The sequence below is a fragment of the Pungitius pungitius genome, chromosome 2 (genome assembly GCF_949316345.1).
Source record: "Pungitius pungitius chromosome 2, fPunPun2.1, whole genome shotgun sequence".
In the NCBI taxonomy this organism is placed as follows: domain Eukaryota; kingdom Metazoa; phylum Chordata; class Actinopteri; order Perciformes; family Gasterosteidae; genus Pungitius; species Pungitius pungitius.
The window spans coordinates 20,112,067-20,135,958 of record NC_084901.1 but is presented as its reverse complement, the minus strand read 5'-3'; the positions used below and the strand labels follow the sequence as shown (position 1 = coordinate 20,135,958).

Sequence of the window (23,892 nt, the reverse complement as noted above, 5' to 3'; positions counted from 1 at the left end):
AAACCCAAATGCCATCCTGCCTTCATGGAAGAATCCGCTTTGTCTATAGTGGAGCACAGTAGATTTACAAGCTCAGAGTGATTCAATGCAAAGGACAACGAACGCTGTACTGAAGAGCTTTTTCTCATGCGTTCAGGCTTTTTAATTCCTCTCAAGCAGCATTTGGATATAAAACAACTTTTAATGCAAGGTGTGTTAACAACTTAGTGGGATCTAAACACAATTTAGGAACATATGGATAGAAACAACATAAAGGTTTGGAGGTATTACACATGCCTTAATGCGACCTAATTCAAACATCCTGCAATAGACACTCTTTAACCCTTTAAGACATGTGGATTGATAGCATGGTCATCTTGGATGTTCTATTTTAGTGCAGTTGAACTGCTTAACATAGGGTTAACCATGCTAACAGGTGTTTCTATCGCATTCATGTCAGTTAGGGGGGGCTGCATACATCCTTCTATATGATACGACAACGTCTAACAACACCAGTAGTGAAGGCTCAATCTGCCCGTTGAGCCTCTTTCTCCCTTTAAATGTTAGATTTTTTTTTCATTTGGTCACACTATTGCAAGGGAACCCGTAGCAACAGCAGATCGATGAATAGTGCATATTAAATGGTCATTGGATAAGTTGATGTTCACCCTGAATACAGATAAAGGAGCTGCCAGCACGGCCCCAAAAGACCTTTCATTTAATTTGTGTGCTAAACCACTGCATCCCCGCATTAAACACTAGTTTCGGTAGGAAAAGGACATAGTTGTGTGCTCTCAGCAATATGAACCGCTCAGCCATTCATCCGTCGCCACGGTGGCCACTTGAGTTCGGGCCACGCCCCTCTCCCACAGCAAGCCAACGGGATTCACTGCTCATGTCGCTGGGATTTTTAAAAAAAAAGTTGTAAACCATAACTGGATCCATAAGCTCAACCCAGATGCATATTTAATATAAACGGACAGCCGTGCCGTCATCCCCGGAGGGATGGCCGAGCTGTCAAGTCAGTCACAGTCTCCAGCAAGCGGCGGGGAGTCAAGTCAGCCTCTCCGCTCAGAAAGGCCAACGGGTGCCGAGGGGACGCGGGTGAGGCCAGGCTCGCCCTGTGGGGTTTTTTTTTCTTCGTGTAAATGGCTGAGCGTTGGACCAGCAGGTAAGGGACCGGTGCTCTATGGACGAGTTCCTCCTACGGGCGCCGAGGTTCACGCGGGGAGGAAGCCACCTCTGGGGTTGTGTGTGCCGAGGAGCTCTGTGCAAGTGTTGACCAAATACGGACCCCCCCCCAACCACCACCACCACCACCACCACCACCACCTCCAGCTCATCTTTACGCCTGTCATTTGTCCCCTCTTGGGCAAAGGGACTGATTGTTTTCTTGAAGCATGGATAAGGTTACCCCTAATGAATATGAATGCACTTAATTGTCATGGATCATGACACACAGGGAAATGCCCATTTGGTTTGCTTCTCCTCCGACTCCACTATGTTAATGTAACCTTTGTACGCCATGTTATGATATACTGAAAATAACCACGAACTAGATGGCACTCACGGTTGTTTTAATTTACACCTTATAATAATGATCAGCTGGCTTGCTTTTGAATATTTATATTTTGGAGACTACTTTTTAAAGATAACTAAATAAATGAGCAAATTCCTGCTAAAATGAATGTATATATAAGTCATTTATGAATTATATGCTGCAATTTTATTATTTAGCACTGATTGCTTTCTAGCCAAACAAAATTTGTCTAAGATTTTCTTGCATGTTCAAATTATGTGGACTCACACAGAGCAGAATTGAATGTTTATAATTACTAACTAATTTTAGAAGAATCAATCTACAATGGTTTGAAACTGAAAGAGGAATATATTTTATAGTTTTAGTCTGGACCAGGAGATTTGATTCAATCCACGTGAAAATGTAATATTCAACTTACCATTTGTATGTGACCACTTAAAGCCCTGTAAATGTGGGTCATTGATCATATCCAGCGTCACTTCTTCTCTTCTCTATTTCAATAAATACTAGTCATTTGGCACAATGTAGCACTAAATGTTAATCTATAATATTTATTAAAATGTTACGATTAATATGAAATCACAAACTTGGTAATCTGCGTTTAAACCCTGGAGACATTTCTGACATTTCAGGGACAAAAAATAAATGAATCAAAACCAGTTCTTTTGTTTTGCGGAACACTGAACTTAATGTCTCTCCACTAAAATATAAAAGTCTCCTATCCACAGTTACTGCTGACCATTGCTTTTTTGTTTTTCCTCTGATGTTTGGGCAGCCTGCTAATTTGCTCCCAGAGGCCTGTGTTTGTCTAATAGTTTAATTGGCTGGGCTGTGCACCTGTTTGGCAGCGCGGGTGGCCACAGGGCCATTGTGCTCAGGGCCTTATCTCCCAGGCACTTCCACACAGGTGTGTGGCATGCAGCCTTTTGCAGATCCACCCACAGATGGCATTGCCTGGAGCATCCGCTGCTTACTCTCGCTTCTCCTCAGCGGCCATGTTTTTCCACTTCTTTTTCTGTCAGAATTTGCCCAGCCGATTATTTATCCTCTACTTCATTCTCCCCCTTTTAATTCCGTCGTTTGGATACTCTCCTCTTAATTTAAAAGTGTCAGATTGACTCGCCGCTTTTCATTAATTTCCTAATCCACTGACATGAAGTGAGATGCCAATTTACACAAAATTACCACCCTCTGATTTTCTCATTTAGTGGAGGAAAAAAAATAAAAACCTGCAGTGTCCCAAATGCTCTGCTCTGTTTGGCACGAGGGGAAAGTTTTTAGATACAATCCATGACAAAAAAATACATCACTATCGTGATATCTGATCATATATGTCGCGTGCGTTTGCATAATTATGTGCACCGATGCAGCTCTGAAGGTATAACGCGTACTTCCTCTCATCTCGCTCAGCTGCAGCTCCGTCAAGCGACTTTCCGATATCTAAAAAAAAAAAGAAGAAAAAAAAAAAGGAGTGTGGTTTTGAGCCGCTGAGCAGACACCCACTGCTCCAGCTCCTCGGGCTCCCTCTGTTTCGGCCCTCAGCGTTACACTACGACTCTTTTTGAATCCCGCCACTGATGTGCATATTAGATCTGCTGGCTCTCAGATCCCTAAGACACATTCAAGCAAAATTGGACTGGGCCCCCTCCAACTTTTCATTATGTGAAATCTTCACGGTACCAGTCTGACATTTTCTCGGGGGCATTTTCATGCGAAGGTATTTTTATGGAGGCGGGAGACATTTGCTGACACCGGAGTTTCTCCCGGTGTCTGGATGCTTAAGGTGTGGGTTGTTGTGATGATCTCGCTGCTCCGCCACACGGGGTGTCTCACAGTCTGAATCAGTCTCACCAGCTTTTCTCAGTTGAATGCTTGTAGCCGAGCACAGAGGGTAGCATGGAACACTGGTAATGGGCTTTTTACGAGCTTTGAAGTTACTACGCCTGCTCACCCGAAGCTGCTCGTCTTGTTGACTGCGGGGCCTTGACGAAGCGCCGCGCGAGAATGTTCCACGTCCCTGCCAAGTGCAGTGATGGCGTTCTCTTTATGATGATTAAGAAAGCACTCCCTCATCTCGTAATCTATTTGTGTCCCGGTGAAATACGGCCAAATAAACTAATATACTACCGGAAGCATCTCTAGACATCCAAAACTAAATGTAATTATGCTTTTTGCTTTTTGAATCCTAAGCGAAAGGTGTAAAATTATTACTCTACTTGATTGTCATTCCATTTTATGTGTTTGGCACTTTGGGGTTTTGGGTACAATTAAAACCGAGACAATTAAAAGGTGTGAAAATATGCCCCTCTCTCGGCAGGTGCACGTTTTATTAGTTGCATTGGTACTCTTTACGTCCACCATGGGCCCAACAGCCAATCAAACGAGCACCTCCATCTGCTATTGTGACTACTCGAAAAAAAAAAAAAAAACGTCCCGGCGGCTGTATAAAAGCCGTCTCCCTATTAGGCCAGAGATCTTTTCTTGCACAGCCACACAGTGCGAACAACGCGTTGACCCTGCACTCATGAATCATACCTGTTGGGGACTTTGGCACACAGGCATCAATTGGCTGCTTTAACTGTGAAATCTTGCCCCCGCCTCCGTCTCCAGTGAATCACCCATAAATGATCATCTGTATTTAGTTACACTGGATAGGGCTTTTTTGTAATGTCATTTGAATATTTTAAATATAGCATTGATGCCTGTTGACGTCCTCAGTGGACAGGCTGCCTCAGGACGCCTGGCACTCTGGATGCCTTTTGACACGTCTGGATCAGGCACCATCACCTCCTGGTGTTATTTGGAACATATCAATTTCATTTCCTAACCGTGACGATATAGATTGAACGTCTTAGAGGGTGGGAACGAGTAAAGGGCCGAGGGGAGACACCAGATATCACAACAGGCCAACCTGTCGGGGCCACACAATGTGTTGTGGCTGGTCGACACACGGCTGTGAAACAGATTGGAGGCTGGGATCTTTCCACTGGGGGTGGGGGTCATTTCCTTCGCGTCGTGCTGCGAGACTCTCCTCTCCGAGACGCCCCCCCCCCCGGCGTCATTACAAGCCACTGTCACCTTCCGCGCCTCAACACGACTTTGCGCTGTCACTTGTCAAGGTGACACGAAGCAGAGAGGACGAGGAAAGGTGAGGGGAATTAGGTAATCATTCACCAGAGGCTCCGCCGGTCGTCGGCGTTTTGAAAAGCAACAGAAATGATTCGCTCATTAGCGAATCCACACTCGTTTTGTCTGTCTGCGGATGGTGCCATCATTCTCGTTTTATAGCATTCCAGGAGATTTATTTGACTGTTACATTTGGCACAAATGTTATGACACTGTTACCAACAGACGTGCCAAGCAGCCAGAAATAAGCAAGTTAACTAGTTTTTACCCTTGCGGCTGACTTCAGAGTTGACGTTCGCCCTTCTCCCTCCGAGGCAGTGAAAACGATTTTGAAGACATAAATGTCCTTACCGCCTCGGTATATTTCAAGAGTGATGCCTATTTCATTTTATTACACCATCTGTTAACCTCCAAAATACCCACATCTGTTACCGCCCCGACGTGATACATATATAATTCAGAACTATTTGTTTCTAAATCTAACAGATATGATGCTTAGGTACAGAAAAACGATTTATAATATAGTGCATTTTGGACCAAATATATGGCGTACCTATAATTGTACATCCTCAAACATATATATTCAAACTTCTACTGTTGTCTTGTGCGACATATGTGGGGTATCTGTCCATCAGTTCAAAATTCTCAGTTGAAGACATATTTCTCCTTTGTTTTGTGCTTTGGAATAAAAGCATTTATCAACTTCTCCAACCTATGCAAGTCCTCCAATGTGCTCCTGAATTTACAGAGCTGCCCAGATGTGATGATCCCAGCCAATAAAAAAAAAAGAAGACACAATCTGAGAGGTGTACGATAACACAATTTTTACACATCTAATGTATAAAGTGACAGCAATAAAAAGCTGAGACATGATGGCAACTTAATTCAAAATAAAATAGAAAGCGTTCTTCTCGTCAGAGCAATGTGTGTGAACACGCATCGGACCTGATGATTCTGTCGCTGATCTTCCACAAATAAAGAATTGAACGAGGCCTTCCATCGACCTGCAATCCGGCAGTTTGCACTGGTGGTTTGTGTCTAGCAGGAAGGGGCTGCGGGGATCCTGGCTGTTGTTCGGGGGGGTAATTAGAAATATCAAATGTGTCTCGCACTCCTCGGGGGTTCAATTTAAAGGGACTGGGGAGCATGGTGTTCTGTCAGCTGTCTGCACTTACTAGTTGATTTAACCCTAATAGAGACTCTCCAATTGCTCACAATTCTTTCGCGTTTTGTGCATCCCTACACAAACAAGCACACACCCGTACGTACAGACGCCCGCGCGTGTCTTAAGGCTGAGCTTCACTCTTTGTTAGAACCCTAGTTTGGGATCAAGCTGTGAATCAAATACAATTAGATGCGCAAAGTGCTCAGTGCACTGCTGCTGTTCGCGTGCTCGCTTGGTTACACCAGGAATCACATTCTTGGGCTGTTGACACCGGGAATGTATTTCTTCAGGCTGTGTTTCTAGCTTTAGTGCCAATATCAAACCTGCAGAGCTGCTCCCTTTGTTTCTGCCAACAGTTCTTTTTCAGTGGCGCAATGATTTATTTTTATTTTTATTTTAGCCATGAAACTTCAATTGAATGTTAAGAACCAGGACCACGTCATTGTTTCGCAAGTCAATAAGTCTCAAGTTTTTGCATTCATGTCCTAAACGAGTCCTGTGCGCTCTTTAAAAAAAATGCAATGCTTCTTGGTGTCACGGTTCAGGAGGGAAGCCGAAGACAGAAACCAATCAAAAATAACTTTTAATAAATCAAAGAATACAAAAGGGAAGAAGCCGGCATAGGGCTGGGGAATACACTGGAAAACCCCGTCAAGGTCACATGTTACCTTGACGGCAATGAGACAAGGGACACTCATGGCTTCGACACACTGGGAAGCTGCAGGTGATTGGACACCGGAGGGAACAATCAGGAATCAGGGAACATTTATTGCCATAATATGTCAGACATACAAGGAATTTGACTTGGCAGTTGGTGCATAACAGACATTTAGACCTTGGACAACATAGTGCAAGGAATAAAATAAAATATAATGATATGGGTTAGGAATCTAAAGCTATGGGTTAGTTTAAAAACAAAGGAATAAGAGTTACAAAAGTTTCAAAAAATTAAATTAAAAATAAAGTAAAGTACACCAGCGAACAGAAAGTGTGAAATTAGGAGCAAGGCAGACAATCACAATCACAATGGAGGGAAAGAAAAATAACACCAGGGCAGGAAGGGACACAAAAGATGCAGGAAAATAAAAAGTCAAACCAGAACAACCCAAACCCTGTGTTTTAGAGCTGTGCGGAGGCCTGAGACTTTATTAGTGACCTGTCACCTGGATGGAAGGAGTGCATGTTACCTGGAGTTACACGGGAAGCACAGCAGCTGCTCCTTGTTCTCCTTCAAGGACAGCACAGGTCAATGATTTTTGGCTCCCTGTGTACGCAGCCGTCGTGCTGCCGTATGAATCGACAATCTCTTCAATATTTTACTCACATCTGTGCGAGCTGGAGGATCTGAAACGACGGCCGGTGGATTTTAGGACTTTGTAAGAAAAGAATCCGGTGTTTTGTTGATGCTTAAAGGTTATATGTGTTTGTCTTGTTGTGCAGTCTGCAGGGGTTTCATTTAGTTGCGTATCTCGGATATGGGACAAATTAATCAAACTAGCGAACTGAGAGTCTGAAATGTAAAGCCGCCAGGATGCACAGCTCAAAGCGGAAAATTAACAGCACACCAGTGAATTATTTAATTATAGTGGCTCAGTGTGATTGCACTGATAACAGAAGATGTACGACCATATATCTTTGTGATTCATTCGGCGCTGCTGTGATTCAAAGGTCACAAGCCTTTAATTCTGAATGGCCAGGACCAAAATTAGATTTTAATCAAATAATCAAAGCTCTCAAGGTAACATTAGAAGAAGAAGCCAAATCACAAAGTTGCTTTGTGAAACATATTCTTTTTCAAAATGCCATAAACCGAAGAAATACGGTAAATATTTGATATCCAATTTCTGCAATCCGATAGGGCCTGTGTGTTTTTTCTGAATGGATCAGCGTATAAAGTAGCGCCGCGTTCGGCACTGCTGGCGCTTGGTTTCAGGCTCCTATGTTGCCGAGCGCTTTGGGCTTCACTTGGAAGGCCGCGGCACCGAGCGGGTCAGAACTCGCACAGGGGGGCACGTGTGTGTGGCTTCGCCCCTAATACAATATATGAAAGATATTGCACAGAAGCTTTCAGTGGAAGGAAAAAAAAAAAAAAAGCTCCCCACCTACCCTTGATAAAATAATAACACCGGTCCAAGGACCAAAATCAATGGGGCTGACAAGCCATGCGAGCACGAGACCGGCCATCAGTCAAACAAAAGGGCGAGGAGTGTCGGGCCTCTCGCTGCTTCTGTCGCTGTGGAGTCACTTACTGCAGCTGGCGGTGCTCGATCACATCTCATCACGTATTAGCTCTTTGTGTTGCCGGGTTCCGTCTCCCCTCTGCTACGAGAGTCTGTCGACGTCATCAACAACAACAGTGCTAAATGCTCCGTAATCCCTTACTTTGCCTTAAGCGAGACGCATTGCACGTCGCTCCGGGTGGGCGCCACTCTGCGGCCCACTGTGGCAAAAGCATAGCAGACTGCACGCATGCGGCGGAAGATGTGATAGGAAACACGCGTTGAGATGACATGTCTACGAGTTTCTGACTGAGGTGCCGCAGTGAAGCACCCTGGTGTGAAGCTGTAAGTGAGCTCCGTAATGACGGAACACAATTTATTCCCTCTATTTAAGGAAAGTCTCACTGCGGTTCACCTTGGAAATCATGTAACCAACAAATAGACATAGAAATAGTGAACACATGCCGATGTACGAGTTAGTGTTCATTGTGGAGCACTTTCAGCTCACAGCCAGATGGACACCTGGGGTGTTTCTTGGAGTTAACATTTGTTGCGTTTCCTCAGGCTTTTCTTTCCGTGTGTGTGAAGGGTTGTACCCTTCCTTTTGTGAAGGGCATGATACGATAGTCCCCCCTGTGACCCTGGAAAGGATGCAGAATAAAATTGAATGCATGGATGAATATTTGCTCATGCATAATTAAATGTATTACCGCAGCACATTTCACAGAGTCAGTAACGTTTGAGTCTTCCAGGGAGCATGTCAATGGACAGTAAGACATTTTGACTTGTTTTGTCATCTTGTGAATGTGCATCTTACATGTGCTAAACGGAGATTCGCAATGCATTTGATAGCTGTTAGCATAACTACAACGTAGACTTAACGCTAAATATAAAATAAAGAATTGCTCACCTAAGACCCACCATGAATTTTTCATTTTGCCCGCGGAATATACATGATTGCAGAAATTAACACAATTTGGTGGCACTTTACTAGAGGATCACAGCCATCAATATTAGATGAACAAGTTCACCACCCCCAATTTAATGAAATCGTTGAGTGTGTGCCCACATTAGGAGAAGAGACGGATGAGGAGCACATGCATCCTCCTGCTCCTTGTTGAAACAACACAGTGATACTTTATGATCTGAGAGAAACTCAACGTCAGGGTTTGGGCCTCCCAACAATAAGCGACACGGTTCACCTTACCTGGTATACCCATTGGTTATTATCAATGTTAATGACATACTGAGATAATGAAGACGGTAACACAATTACTACTACAGGTACAAGTAGTAGGCGCTGTTTGTTGCTTTTTGAGTTGCAATAGTGTGTTGTCCACTGGAGCGGCTTCTCTGAAGAACAGAGAAATAGCATTGCGTGGCCTCAGGACAGACGCTGCACGAGGACCATTTCTCTTTTTTGCGGTAACTTTTGGGGGGACATTTAGAAGGCAAGCCGGAGAGGACTTAGGGGGGAAAGAACATGATAGACAGTCTGCTGGGTCGGGAGGAGTCAAAGCAGTTAGTGCTTCGAAGATCCTCGAGGACCACCGCGTTATGATGCAGCAGCTCACACATTTTAGAGGTGCCTCCGTTCCTTCGGCGTCTATTCGCTGCCAGTCCAATAACAAAAGGAAAGAAGGTAAACAACGGAGCAAAAAGCCTGTTGCAAAATCTCCATTCCGTTTTAATTAGTGCCCTTTCCCCGTGTGAGGTTAGTTAAGCCGACTCGCTCTTTTGGTGGAACGCTGGAGAAACAACTTTTTTGCAAAACTTCACAAGTACAGATGTCTCGCTGCAAGACTTCTTCATCCCAGGCTTTGCTTGATCTAGAATGGCTTTTCAGTCCTTTGGTCTGTTGGTCATAGGGGGTCAATAGATGGGTTCCCTGACCGGTCAATGTGACAGCTTGTGTGTCTGTGTGGGAAAGCTTATTTTTCAGACTTACCACATGTCCACATTCTCAAATTCTACTGCAGTCACCGTGAGAATCACCATGAAAAGATTTCTATCGCCTCATTTTTCTCTCTTAACGTTTTATGGAGATGAAATGCATTTGAAACCAAACACTGAAACTACAGAATGAAAGTGTATAAACACAGCTCTTAACTAATCTTTATTTTTAAGAGTATTTTCCTCATTTTTACAAAATGAATGGACAAGGAGCAGAAGATCTGTTAAAAAGGATCAATGTGTGATGACATGATGTAACCCTCAAGTATGTAAAATAGTTAGTATCCCTTCGTTTAAAGGAATGGAGGACACTTACCACATGTTATACACATGTGCTGCGATAACCACGAAGCATCGCATAATTACATACTCTACTCATTCTTGCTTCAGAGGACAAAGTATTTATTTCGCAGGATGTTCTTGGGGGGACACCTCTTCCCAGAATCTTATAATGCGTTTACACAGTGCAATAAACCATCAGTTATTGCTTCCATTTCTTGTTCTCTGAAGACTGACAATAAGGAGCACGGACAAAGAGAGTGGATTTACCAATTTGTGCTCCCTCAGCTTTATTGTGTCCTTCCTGTCTTTGTTGGCCTGATGTCTCATTCACTCCAACCACCTCTGTACCACATATATTTAAATATAAATGTCTAATGACCGTTAACTGTGCCAGTGTGTCCTTCCCTCCTCTATGGCCCTAAACATGCTTAAAGCGTGCCAGCATTCCAGTACGGAAGCAAACATTCAAATTGGAAGGTTTATAATGGACAGACATTAGGTTTGTTTGTTTTTATCAGGGAAACTGAATATCAAGGACTTATAAACCGGTTTAGCTCGTCTACTCGTTACATTTCAGTAATTGTAGGTTGGGGGTCGTACCCTGTGATGAATTAGTAACGGATCAAAGAAATACCTCACCCCATCTTTGCTAGTGGCCTCAGGCCAATGCATCTCACCCCAATTGATGGCGCCCAACCGACTCCCGGAGTCGATACAAACGGCTTTAATACTCAAAACATTATTATTTGGAATCATTGTCAAGAAGGCGGGTTAAATCCTTGACATATGCCCCATTAATGTCCCCAAATTGTTTCATGCATTTTGCGTTATTGACAGCTAGGGGCCTGAAAACAAGTAATGTTAACGACTTCATCTGGCAGCGGCCGCACTGTCCTGCCAAGCCTCCCCGCCCGCCGCGCTCCGAGACAAACGGGCTCATCTGTACTGGATCATTTGCTGTCTCTTGATACGCTGTGGTTTATAGCCAATTATCTCTCGCAATCCATTATCGATTACAGTGTTATCTTTCTTGCATTGCTTAATCTTTTGGCACAGGAACACAGTGGCTCACAGGAGGGGGGGAAGGGGGGGGGGGGGGGGGGGTACAAGCCGCTTAGCGACGGGAACGCTAGTGAAGATGGATGGATGTTAATTTGCTTGTGGATGGGCAGAGTGTAAATTCTCATTCAGACCGTTTGCAGGATCAGGGAGGTTGTGGTATATATTTTGAATTTGCAGTTCCCCCTTTTAGGAAGTTTAAACTGTAAGTCAATGTATCCCAGTGAGTGTGAACACCTTTGACAACAGTCTGAATTACTTATTTCTTTTGAGGTTTTCATATTATTTCTTAATTTCTTCAATAACACTGTTTACTAAATAGTATGCGATACTGTATGACGCTTTTTCTCTGTGTTTCTGTGTCCTCTTTCTAGTTGGGTCAACAATTTCGGTCATGAGGGTCTCGGTCTTCTTCTGGATGCGTTGGAGAAGCTGCTTGACAAGAAGCAGTAAGTGATCCCTTCTGATATTCCATCTGTGTCGAATTTTGATGGTGTCGAATTGTGTTCATTTAATCGCAATTTCCTTCTGATCCTTTTGATTTTCAGGCAGGAGAATATTGATAAGCGTAACCAGCACAAACTTATCCAGTGTCTGAAGGCTTTCATGAACAACAAGGTTTGTATGAGTCAAAATAAATGATTAATTGCATAATCATTCCGACAGTATACCTTCATGGTGATGTGACATTGCTTGAAGCGGTGCTAAACGACCTTGAAATAGACTTATTGGAGTGTAATGCACTGTCAATCAAAAAAACACAGCGCTAACTTTTTTTTTTTTTGCTTTAATATTAAACATCTATGAAATGTCTACTCGTAGCTCAGGTGGCCAAGAATCAAAGCCTGATTGGGATCTGGACTTTGACAGGCCTGGGATAGAAGCACAGCAAAGTGGTCTCAGATCTATAAATTATCCTTTTTGTCGAAGGTCTTGCTTATTTCTCAAAAGTGGCACACGTTTCAAGGATAGACGGACTCTTGATGTTGCTTCTCTCAGAGCTAATCCCCAGGTGGTCCTCTCTGCCCATTCCTTCAGTTGTGGGGGGGGGAGGGGACAAAAAGGTACAGGAGACTATAAGTATTTGTCCCCATAGTCCTGTCCTAAATTGAATTAATTCATCATTCTCTCCATTTTCTCCTGTGACCTCCTCGTCCCTCCGTAAAAAAAATTAAGGCTAACATAAATGACGTATATTAGCTTATTTTTATAATTAATTTCTCACTTCAAGGGAAAGTTCTTTATACATGCAAGTGCTCTCATTAATTTATACTCAATGGACCTTTTCTGTATCCTACCTCCTCCCTTCATGTCTCACAGTATGGGCTGCAAAGGATCCTGGGAGATGAGCGCAGCCTGTTGCTGTTGGCAAGAGCGATTGACCCCAAACAGACCAACATGATGACCGAGACTGTCAAAATCCTCTCTGCTTTCTGCATAATTGGAGAAGAAAATATGTAAGTCAAATTACCTGATCTTTTTTTTTTTTTAATTTCTTGCATAGCATTAAGTAGACATCCAGCCAATCACACGCCCACATACTCAAGATTAAACCATGTCCAAAGAATAACAAGAACAATCAGGACATAGAGCTGCACGTGCAGATTTTTCATAAATATCTATTCAAACTATCCACCACTGAGACTTTCTGCTCCCCTAGGGCAATAGAATAGAATATAAGTTAATAGAAATCCACTTGTTGAGTTTGAAAAATAGAAAGTATAGACTACGAGACTAAACATTCCCCTTATTTATCAGGATAAAATTGAAAAGGGGCCGTTCACCAGAAAAAAAAATACAATACTTTAAGTCCTACCTAAGGGCTCATTATTAATCTAGATTGTTGTATGTGTGAGAGTCCAATCTTTTCAAGAATTGGCCTTGAGAATACAAAAAGACGACACTGCATCTTTTTCCAGAAATTTTGACCTGGTTTCCCAAGATAATCCACAGACCTTGTTATGAGCAGTTTCATACATGGGACCTTCCATTATTCATACCGAGGTTGGTGCCACATAGTCCCTTTTATATTCCAAGAAAAGCCAGAAAAAGATTGATAAATAGCACCTCAGCTAAGAGGAACAACGCACATTTTTTATTTTGCTGTGTACTGTCCCTTTAAATACCTTTGCCTAACCTCTATCCAATGTTTTAGACCCCTTTGCAATATATAAAATCAAATGAGGGACATGTTTTTCTACCTACCTCAGTAAATCACAGCCGATATGAAAACAAAACAATGCCAATTCAAAATCTTGACAGAAAAATAAGAAAACGTGTCAATGAAAGAGTTTCGGTCCATCACCGCTGTGGGTGCGCGCTCTATGATGTTTAGCAAGAGGGAAGGAGACGGCTGCTTCTTGTAAAGAAATCAGTATTGCTTCAATCTCCCCCCACTGGGGGGCGAACGCTCAGACGGAGATTGCATCGCACACATGGTTACCCACTGTGAGCATATGCTGAATTTACAGATGGACATTTGTTTGGTCACATGGTCAGATGATGCAGTTTAGTCTGTTTAATGTGTTGAACCACTCGGTGAAGTTTGCCGTGGACACACAACCTGGCTGACGGCTTCTAAATTGGATTTAGGGGAGTGTTTTTTACCGTTTCCCACGGGGGCCGCACTAGAATAACAATGGGACTTTCCGTGTGAATGCAGTGTTGGAAATAAACAAACCCACAAGATAGTGTTGGAGAAGCTGAGGACGTCTGTGGATGGACGGAACAAATATCTGTCTATCTGTCCCTCTCCCTCTCCGCCATGATCGTAACGTACCTGTCCCGTATAAATTACCGCCGAAAGGGGGCTGTGGCGTCACCTTTTACGCTCAGAAAGGTCTCCGCGGCTCTCTGCATCAAAAGGAGGGAACAAGGCGAGTTAAGCAGCTCTAACGTGGCCGTTTTGAAGCGTCATCTGAACTGGCTTTAAAGCTACACGGTTTGTCGTCCCCCCCCGCCCCCCCCCCCCCGTCACAGAGCACGACCGTCCCTGCTATCTGTCCGTCGAGTCTGCAAGTACCTCGTCATCCTATAACTGTTGTTCTAATGCGTTGCCGATGTAAGTTGTAAGATTTGACACATGCATATGCCCCCCCCCCTCCTACAGCCAAACATTTATGTATTTCTTCATTTATTTATTGGATCGGCAATCTTGTACATCAGGCTTGGAACGGTGAGGACAGGAGATTAAGGTCCTAATCTTTTCAATTTTTTTGAAGACAAAATAACACATGTGGCCTCGCTGTGACAGAGAGACCACCTGCGGCCAATTATTGAGTACGCATATTCTACATAAGTGTTTACACAGGTGCTCAAGACACCAATTTACTGAAATTAGGGTCTCTGTGAGTGGGGGGGGGGGTAGGCAGCACAGAGTTTCCCTTTCATTCACATTTAGTGGCTGAAACTGTCCAACGTGCCATTTAGCCCGAGCTGCCTTGAGCTCTTGGGAGTGCTCAATTTGCTTACCTCCTCAATAGGCGTATTTGCAAGTCTGGTCCCGGCTATAATTTTCACCCTTTTTTCACCCAGCCAAATATTCGGTCGTCAATTGCTTTGATAACTGAACATCGCCTTAGCAACAAGCGGCGTAACATCAATAATGGAAAGTTGCATTCAAAGAGGCGTAAATCAGTAGCATTTTTCAGGGCGACCAGACACCGGCCGAGCAAAATGTCCACACACAGGCGCACGCGGGGCCATGAGAAACACACCGTTCTAGTTGGAGACTGTGAGTAAACGTTCCGTCAGTGAGGGCAATAAAAGTGTTTGTTGACTTCTCCCCCTTCCCTGTTTTCTTGCAGCCTGGATAAGATTCTGGCTGCCATGACAATTGCTGCGGAGAGGAACAATAAAGAGAGATTTGCTCCAATTGTGGAAGGACTGGAGAACCACGAGGCTCAGCAGCTTCAGGTTAGGAAGCGCACCGAAAACCAAGTTACAACAAACGTCCTGCATTCATCATGCATCCATTGTCCTGTTTTTATTTGATTATTTCTCGTAGAAGGATGAAAGTGACCCTTGTGGCTGTTACTATTGTTCCTCCATAGCACTTTGAGTACTGTGTACATTTCAGGATGCCTCTGATAGTGAACTTTATTTACACACATTCTGTCGTTGTCCCGAATAAGATGACAATTGATGCCACATGGGACTTTAGGAGGCCGTTTTTTTTTACCCGTTGTGCCTCAGCTGTCCTCATCCATGTGATTTTCTCTGCTTCTCTTAGTGTCCTCACTGTCCTTCCACACCTCTTGCACATGGTGGGATGTGACCACTGGGCTGTCGAAATGCAACAGCAGCTCCATTCCCAGGGCTTTAAATAGAAACACTTGCTTCATTGAGAACCTCCACTAAATTGAACTCCGGAATAAAGTATATACGAAAGGCAGAGGTTTTGAAATCCTCTAAGCTTTTTGTTTTCCTTCTCTCTTTCTCACATGTTCTTCTCCTCCGACTATCTTGCTCATGTTTTCTCACATCTAACAAATACTCCCTTGCTTTATTTTTTTTCCATGCTGCTGTCAGATTGGGTCTCAGAGGACTCGATGTGAAAGGGCAACTAAAGCACCACCCCGCTCTTCGCTTTCACTAGTTCCCTTCAGCTGCAGAAAAGACTATACAACAGCATTACAAAAAAAAAATCCTTTTAACATTCAAACCAAATGTGGGGAATTACTTAAGGAATTACTTTTTTTAACGGCAGGGATTGTGAAGTCATGATGGAAAAGTCATGAAGGAAACTGATGAGGCGGGGTGGTGGAAGTTAAAGTAGATATTCTTTTATTAGGAGGCTGTCGTCTTCCACTTACATTTTGCGGTTAATGAAATGAAGCTCTGTCGGTAGTGAAGTAAATTAAAATGCTTTGCCGATGCAGAGGATTCAGGGAAATTAATAGACTTCCTTTTTTCATCCAAAACCTGTGATGGGCCGCAGAAGAAGGCCTCGCTTAATGTGATTAAAACGTGTTTTCCCGTAGTTCCTGTTTGACTCGTCGCCGCTCCAAAAAAAAAAAACGTCCCAGCAGTGCCGCTTTCAATTAGGAAGTCAGGATCCCCCCTCCCACACCCCCCTATAGGCACCACTGCAACTCGGATAATGCCCCCACCCACAACACAGCCGCTTCCCACTCCACAGTACAAGACTCAAGTATGTTTGAGGTGCTTGATGTAAGTACCAGTGTCTGTGCAGACGAACAGAGGGAATTTTTCATGAGCTGCACGGCTTTCTTCACTTGCGTGAATTCTGTGAAGATTCGCTGGGGTTCCTTGAATGTGGCCTTTGGTGGATACAGTAAAATGTCAGGTTCTTGCTGGGGGATGTCTTTCACGCTTTCGTGGAACTGGAGAAAAGTGCCCCGGTGCAATGTAGGTAAAGGCGGCGCGTCGCTTGCCGCGGCACTGTTTCCGCTCGTTACGGCGTAGCGGCGGTATTTTTAGGTCCCTTTCGTTTCTCCCTTTTCGGGCAACAAAAAAAAAAAAAAGTGAAATAACTGATAGATTTGATTGAATCACTACAGTGTTACTGTAAAACTTTTGAGCCGGAAAAATAGGAAAACCGCACACAATCAGCAGTGTTGTGGCTCTTATTAAAAATAGATACGAGCCGACGGTGGAGGGTCAAGGTTCTAGCAGGCAACTTTTCACATGGCGTCCATGGGAATCCTTCAGCCCCGCTATCGATTGTCTGTCCAAGGAAAACTGTCTCATCCATGCTCTGCTCCCCTGAAACACCTTACTGCTCATTATAATTCACCGGTGATTTCCTCTTAACCCTCCTCAGTCCAACACACACATATCCAAGCACACACAGACACCCGATGAGGCTTTTTCCTTACCTATAAATCCATTAATAATGCAGCATGGAGACACAGCCGGCCCGGGCTTCCTCTCTGTCTCCATTTCTCTCTGCTTTGTTGCAATCCCTTTTCTTTAGTTTTCAAAAGAGGTCTGATATTGATATGTTTTGCAAGAAAAATCTCTTCTTTTTTTTTCATCTCATTCCTCATTTTGTCTATTCCTCCTCCGTTATTTTGTGTGCGTACTCCACAGGTTGCCTGCATGCAGCTGATCAATGCGCTCGTCACCTCCCCCGACGACCTGGACTTCCGGATACATCTACGCAACGAGTTTTTAAGATGCGGCCTCAAGAAGATCCTACCTGTGAGTCATCAAGCCCCCCCCTCGCAGCACGCGGTTCAATCATTCACTCAAATACACCCTCCGTCCACGGAACGGAGGTCTCACAGCTTGAATGTAAGCTGGTTGAGTGACATAATGACAGACTGTAATTACCAGATAGCTAAACATGGGACATTCACCTAATTTTGTTTAGATAAATCACTCGAACCAAACAATCCAGGTGTCAGGTGACACAGGTGACATGAATAGGAATAGCCCTACTTGCCATGAACGCAATTAGCAGTACCAGGGGTGTGCGTAGTAGTTGTAGCGGTGGCTTTTGTCAAGTCTGATGCGGCGCCAGCACCTCGTCACCCAGGCCATCCTCGCGTCGTTATCAGCGGGCCCACGCGAGGTGCCTCCCCCCCACCCCCCCCACGACGAACGAGCTCCAAGTCATCACTCAGGCTCTCGTTTGCAGCGAGGTGGGGGGGGGGGGGGGGGGGGCGAACGTGTCACCGAGCCAGTTGCTAATAAGTCATCCCAGCTGCTCCGGTTGATTATTGCTGTCATTACTTTAATTATCTTCAATTCTGCCCCCCCCCCGATATGAAAGAGTGTCTCAGTACACAGGCATTTATGACTGCCGCTTTTAAATGCCGACATTCGAGCTGACACTCGTTTGTGTGATTGGGAGCCGGCGTAGTGAACTGTGTGCCGGAGAAAAAAGCGCACAGATTTGTTTTGCTCCTCTAGTCCTTGACGTATGCATTTGGCCTACCTCGTCTCCTCCCCCCCCTGCTCCCCTATTCTGTGCCATTGCGCACCTCCCCTCGACCCTCTGTTGCACCAGACAGATGGTGCATCGAGAAAAAAAACGAAAAAAACCCCCCTAGTGCAGGTTGATTGATACCTGCAGGAATTGGGTTACATTGGGCCCTGTCTCCGTCTGTAAACTCCACGGCGGGTGATTCATAGAGAGGTTGGTAAAGAGCACCTCCGTAGCCCCTCGTGGCTGGAGCAGGCGTGCAGGAATGGGTGCCGTGCAGGACGGCCCGCGGTCCGCAGTAATACAGCCGGGAACCGGAAAACAGATGTTCTAGCATTACAGTAGCAACGTAGCCATACATTCTTAAAGGCCGCATCTAAGTTAGGTATCTAAGTCTTATCATAATCCGCGTGGCAAGATGACCTTTTCGTGCAACTTCATATTCGTGGCTGTGTGCTCTTTGTCTCACTCACTCCAGGAGCTGAAAGAGACAGAGGAGCTAGACATCCAGCTGAAGGTGTTCAATGAGAACAAGGAGGAGGACTCTATCGAACTCTCCCACCGCCTGGATGACATCCGAGCGGAGATGGAATATCCTTTCTTACTCCCTGCGTGTGAAACCACAGATAAAGAGGTCTGCAGAATTGGAACACAATTTGAGTGCATATTGTGGGTCTGGCCAAAGCTTTGCGGGCCAAAAGCTCTCATGTGTAGGTTCATTCGAGAAGGATTTGAGGAGCCGGAGCACGATATCCATCTCTGTCCAGTTATTCTATGTAAATAATCGTGTCATTCGAACCCTGTGGCGCTTTGCTCTTCTTTTTATCTACACTTCTCTTCCCTCTCCTCTCCTCACTTTTTGTCCTTGGTCTGATGGCGCTGTGTGAAGTAGGACCGCTGTGAGACTCTAGAGGAACATATCAAACACACGTTTGCTTACTATTCAGTTAGCAGACAATTAACCAATTCATGAGGTGTCAGATTGAATTGTTTGCACACGGCTTCTCATGTAAAGGCATCATCCCGTTCGCCCCCCCCAAGCTCTCTGCCGATGTCTACGTTCAACTCTAAAACGTTTATACTTCCTCTAACATCCCGGAGAAACCCCCCCTTTAAAAACTCACAAATCTCCTCCAAGGCTGTGTACGGATGCCTGACATTGTGAACAGACAGACCAGACGCTGACATTGTTATGCAGATATTAATTCCCTCAACGCTTTATTTTATTTTTTTCCCTCCAAATCCCAGGGTTCTAGTACCGGCACAGAGGGCTGCCGTGAGTGACAGTTTGTGTTGACACATGTAGGTGAGGGAGGGGAGGTCGTGTATTTGTGTACGTGCAGAGAAGATGGAGAGGTGGTTGGCTGGGGGGAGAAAAAGTACACGTGGATTAATGACGTGCTTGAGCAAGTTCACAAATGAGCAGGCCCAATGTTTGCTTCCAAGGACAATACGGTATTGATCCGCCGGGGTCTCCGAGCAAGATTTGAATGCCTCGGCTGCCCTTTGTCGCATTTCCAGCAGGGCGCAGACAGGCAGACGGACGGAGGCACGGACGGACGCGCGTGCGTGCGCTATCCTGCCGGCAGTACATCCATTACCCGAGTACTGCACACGGGTCGGGTTTCTCTCCCAGCAGCTCCATGAATAGTAAGGCTACGTCTCCTCTGTGTCCGGCCCGGGTCCAGGTGCCGAGGAGGTGACTCCGGGCCACTAATGAATATTAATGAGCGGGTCGGAATGGTGATTGATTGACCCTACCACCGACTGGCCCGACGTCACACTCGACTGCCACTCATGTTTATTCATTATTTGGAGAAGGGGTGTAAAGAGCGAGAAAGGGAGCGTCGAGAGGGTTGTCGTCGAATGGATTGGCATTCTATATTAGGTTTATGTCTGCAGCTTAGTGATAGATGAAGCTAGTTGGATACTTTCCCAGTCTGAGCTCCTTCTCGTGTCCTCTCAAACGCTGCTGTGCTGCGGCTATAATTGAATCTCCCTGGATTGGTAATTCTCCCGGGCTTCATACTCAGCTATTACGAGGGAGCGCAATGATACTGCAGAGGAACATGTATTCCCATCCCCACCTCTCTAAAAATATGATATATGATAGGAGTTTAATTACAGACATTGTTGAAATTAATAGGAAAAGTGTCAAACTGTACTTAAAAGAATTGATCCTCTCCAATCGTAGCTGCCTCATATTGTTTTGTGGGGATGATGTTATTAAGAAATGAGAATATGCCGTTCTTCTGGTTTATTTTCGAGAGGAAATACATTATCTAAATTGTTATTGATTCTCTCGGTGTCATCCCTCATTAGCTGTCGACGACATCTGACAAATCTACAGATCGACAAAAATCTTCAGATTGACCTTTGAAAACAAATAAAGCATTGCGGCCCAACTCTGTCATGTGTTTTTGATATATTTAACCTTATATTTACATTGCATTTTATAACATCAGCTCTGTTCAACAATTACATTTGCTTTTAGTTTACTGTTAAGCTGAAGCCGTATGTCCGTATGTGCATTTTCCCTGTTTCTCCGTGTAAAGCAGGAACACTTGCTATTACCACGCTGAAGGTGCCACTTTATTGCTTTGCGGTCTATATGTCCCACTATGGAAAATGTCTGGCACATGTTGTCAAGCATTGCACTTCATGTTATGATAGCAATCAGGTTTTCATTACTATTAGCTTAGCGGGGGGTTGTCTCTTTAGGTTTCTCTTTTTTTTTTTGCACGTGTGCCCATACCTGAGAGACTTATTTCACTCTTTCAAACAAGATGTTTCTCCATGGGGAAATCTCAAGCACGTAAATTAAGCATGCTCCAAATAGTTCATTTTCCTGAGTTCTTTGGCTTTTCACTTAATTTAAAATGTATTATTTCTAAATTGTACTAGCAATCAAGCATTTACATATAGATTGGATGTTGTTCAATGCAAGTGTTTATTCTCTATAGTCTCATATGACGTGTAGTCCTTGCATTGTTTTCAAATCATTTGGTTATCTTATACTTCTTTTAATCAGAGGAATTGCAATTACTCAGCAACTAATATATAAATACATGTATCAAGTGGAATTGGAACATGAAGAGAAAAGAAGTCTTATTTAACATCCGTTTCTGATGTCGCCGCCTTCACGGCATCGTCCTGTGGAAGGCAAACATAACACACATAATCAATAGCTTTTGCAAATTGAATAAAGTAGTTATGAATGTCAGTTTCAATATGAGAACTGAACCACATCCCAATCATTCTTGCCGTAAACATTTGAAGCAGCCAGTTTATCTTGTAATTAATTTCCTCTCTCTGTTGTGAAAGGGTTAGAGTGACAGGTAACCCAGTGGGAGCGTTCTTTATCACCAGTCCCCCTCCTCAGGTTAGCACTTTAGCTCCCCAGAGAGAGAGAGAGAGAGAGAGAGAGAGAGAGAGAGAGCGGTTGAGAGGCATCACGTCTGTTTGCTTCTGAACAATGATGCCTGTCAGAAAACAAGAGGGGAGGGAAGAGAAGTAGTTATAAACAAGCCTAGAAATAATATAAATGTAAATGTTTACGAGAAGCTGAATGTGCCATTTGTGATGAGCTCCAAATGGGTGTTTCCTCTGGAAATCTTAATAGTTACTGAATCAAAACTGTCCTCAAGTTTGTTTACCTTAACCCTTCTCCCGCACTGATATGAACGAAGTGTACCATCTCCTGTCCAACATGGTGAAAGACACGGGCTCAGAGGCCTACTTCCTGTCCATCCTTCAGCACCTTCTGCTCATCAGGAACGACTACTACATCAGGTGAGTCCTGTGTGAGAACTTCGGTGGTTCGTACGACACTTGATTCGTACTCATTGGAACACAAACAGTTGTATACCAAGAGGCTCCATGGCTCAGGCGTCGCTTTTCATTTTGAATCATCTGAGCCCGTGTTAGTGTTGCGCTGATGTTCTGTGTTTTGAATTATTATTCAAATTTTCAAACTGGTCTCCTTTCCTTTGGAGATGAAACATGTCATTCACTGGGTAGTAACGAATGGAGTGACACTGTTAAATTCCCAGCTGTTTTCCAAACTTTTTGCAGATTTAACATTTGAAGAAATCGTTGCAAGATGGAGGCAGGACGCGGGGAAGAATATGAATTCACCGTAGACATGTTGCTGTTCCCTTGGAGTTATGAATAATGTATTCCACATCTATTCGTAGGAAGAGGGGAAATAGAATTCCCATTAACCAGCTAGTACAGCCACGTCCGCCTCGGCTCCAGTGTCCATTTACCCCTCCAGGAGACTGCAATAACAAGGGATCACACTACCAGCGCCCACAAAAATACATACCAGTGATGGTCCTTTTTAAAAGATATGTTTTTGAAATCTTTTTCCCTCCTCCCACTTCAACCACAAACTAAAAAAGGGCCCACCTACGCATGTGCGCAGGCACGCATTGACAGCAGGAATGCATTCTGACCGAGGTATTTCATTCCCCATACGTCAGCCTCGTACGATTCAGGATGAAGGACGACGTGTCGCTGCGCTGCATCCAGCTACTTGCAATAGTCTCTTCCAATCTTTGCCCTCAAAGTTGTCCATCTCTTTTCATGCCACGGTCAAAATTGGGTGCATCGTATATATCTATAGTATTTTTCTTAAAGCAAAACAACAATAGACATGTCAAAGGCTGTAGTTTAAATTGTCTAATTGTACGATGGTAGATAGAAAGGCTTTTTTGTGACTTTGGCTTGCTGATAATTGCTAATTTATCGATTAGCGATAATTTATCGATAATATACATCGGATGTGTATTCATTCAGTGCTTCTAATAGTAACGAGGTCTGCAGTGGGCAAACGGCTTTAAGTGCTCTGTCTACTGCCGATCCCCCCCCGTAACGCAGCACGCACCGGTTGCGCTTCCCCCCCCTCCGGGGGCTCGGTTTATTTTTTGATAATTAATCTCTTCACTGCGAGCTTAATGAATGGGAGCACATCAAAACCCGCCCAGTAAATGTGGAGCAGATCTGCTCTCTCGGAGTCTGGTGATATGGGGATTACACTGGTTATCTGGAGCAGCGCTGGATCAAGTGGCTGGGGCTGTGCTCTGCACCGCGAGCTTTCGCTGGAATAGAAAACGGAGGGTGCCAGGGTCGAAAGACGAGGTGGGACACGATGCAGGGGACAAGCGCTGGCTTCTGAAGCCCGGCCCTGCCCACCGTGGAGGGGCCTGACAGTTCTGGGTCACTCTCTCTCTCTCTCTCTCTCTCTCTCTCCCTCCTTCTGTAGTTATCTCCACCCCAGTCGCTATCTGCTCAGTGGTAGCGGAGGATGGAGGACGCAGGGAAAACACGGCGGCTTATTGAGATAATAATGTGGCTGTACATCGGTGACAGTTGTAAGCCGAGTGCCACCGTGCTTTAAGCCACGCAGAGCGACGTGCGAGCTTTCACCGGCTCCTTCCAATCACGAGTGGGCGAATGCGCCAGCTCAGGCTTAATGTATGGCATTTCATGCCTTCCAAAAACAGTGCCCCTAAATGCTGATTTATTCCTATTTGCCTTGGCTCTGAATTTTGTGTTCTTTCGTATTTTGGTTCCCAACGTGATGCGGCCTGTCCACCCACGAGCCGGCAACAGCACGAGTCGTAGGCCGGGAAACAACTCTTCCCTTTCATGTTTATTGAAACAAGTTGGTGTT

General features: G+C 44.5%; 1 protein-coding gene across 9 annotated transcripts in view; it reads left to right on the top strand.

Annotated features, from left to right (window-relative positions):
* The window catches only part of diaph2 (diaphanous-related formin 2), a 297,267-nt gene that overhangs the window by 83,406 nt on the left and 189,969 nt on the right, over nt 1-23,892 (top strand). For all 9 annotated transcript variants that reach the window (XM_037460863.2, XM_037460868.2, XM_062560592.1 and 6 more), the window contains 7 exons: nt 11,698-11,772; nt 11,872-11,941; nt 12,644-12,780; nt 15,130-15,238; nt 17,378-17,488; nt 18,694-18,806; nt 21,891-22,007. In XM_037460863.2, the coding sequence (XP_037316760.2) occupies nt 11,698-11,772; nt 11,872-11,941; nt 12,644-12,780; nt 15,130-15,238; nt 17,378-17,488; nt 18,694-18,806; nt 21,891-22,007 (732 nt within the window). The remainder of the gene's footprint in view (nt 1-11,697; nt 11,773-11,871; nt 11,942-12,643; nt 12,781-15,129; nt 15,239-17,377; nt 17,489-18,693; nt 18,807-21,890; nt 22,008-23,892) is intronic.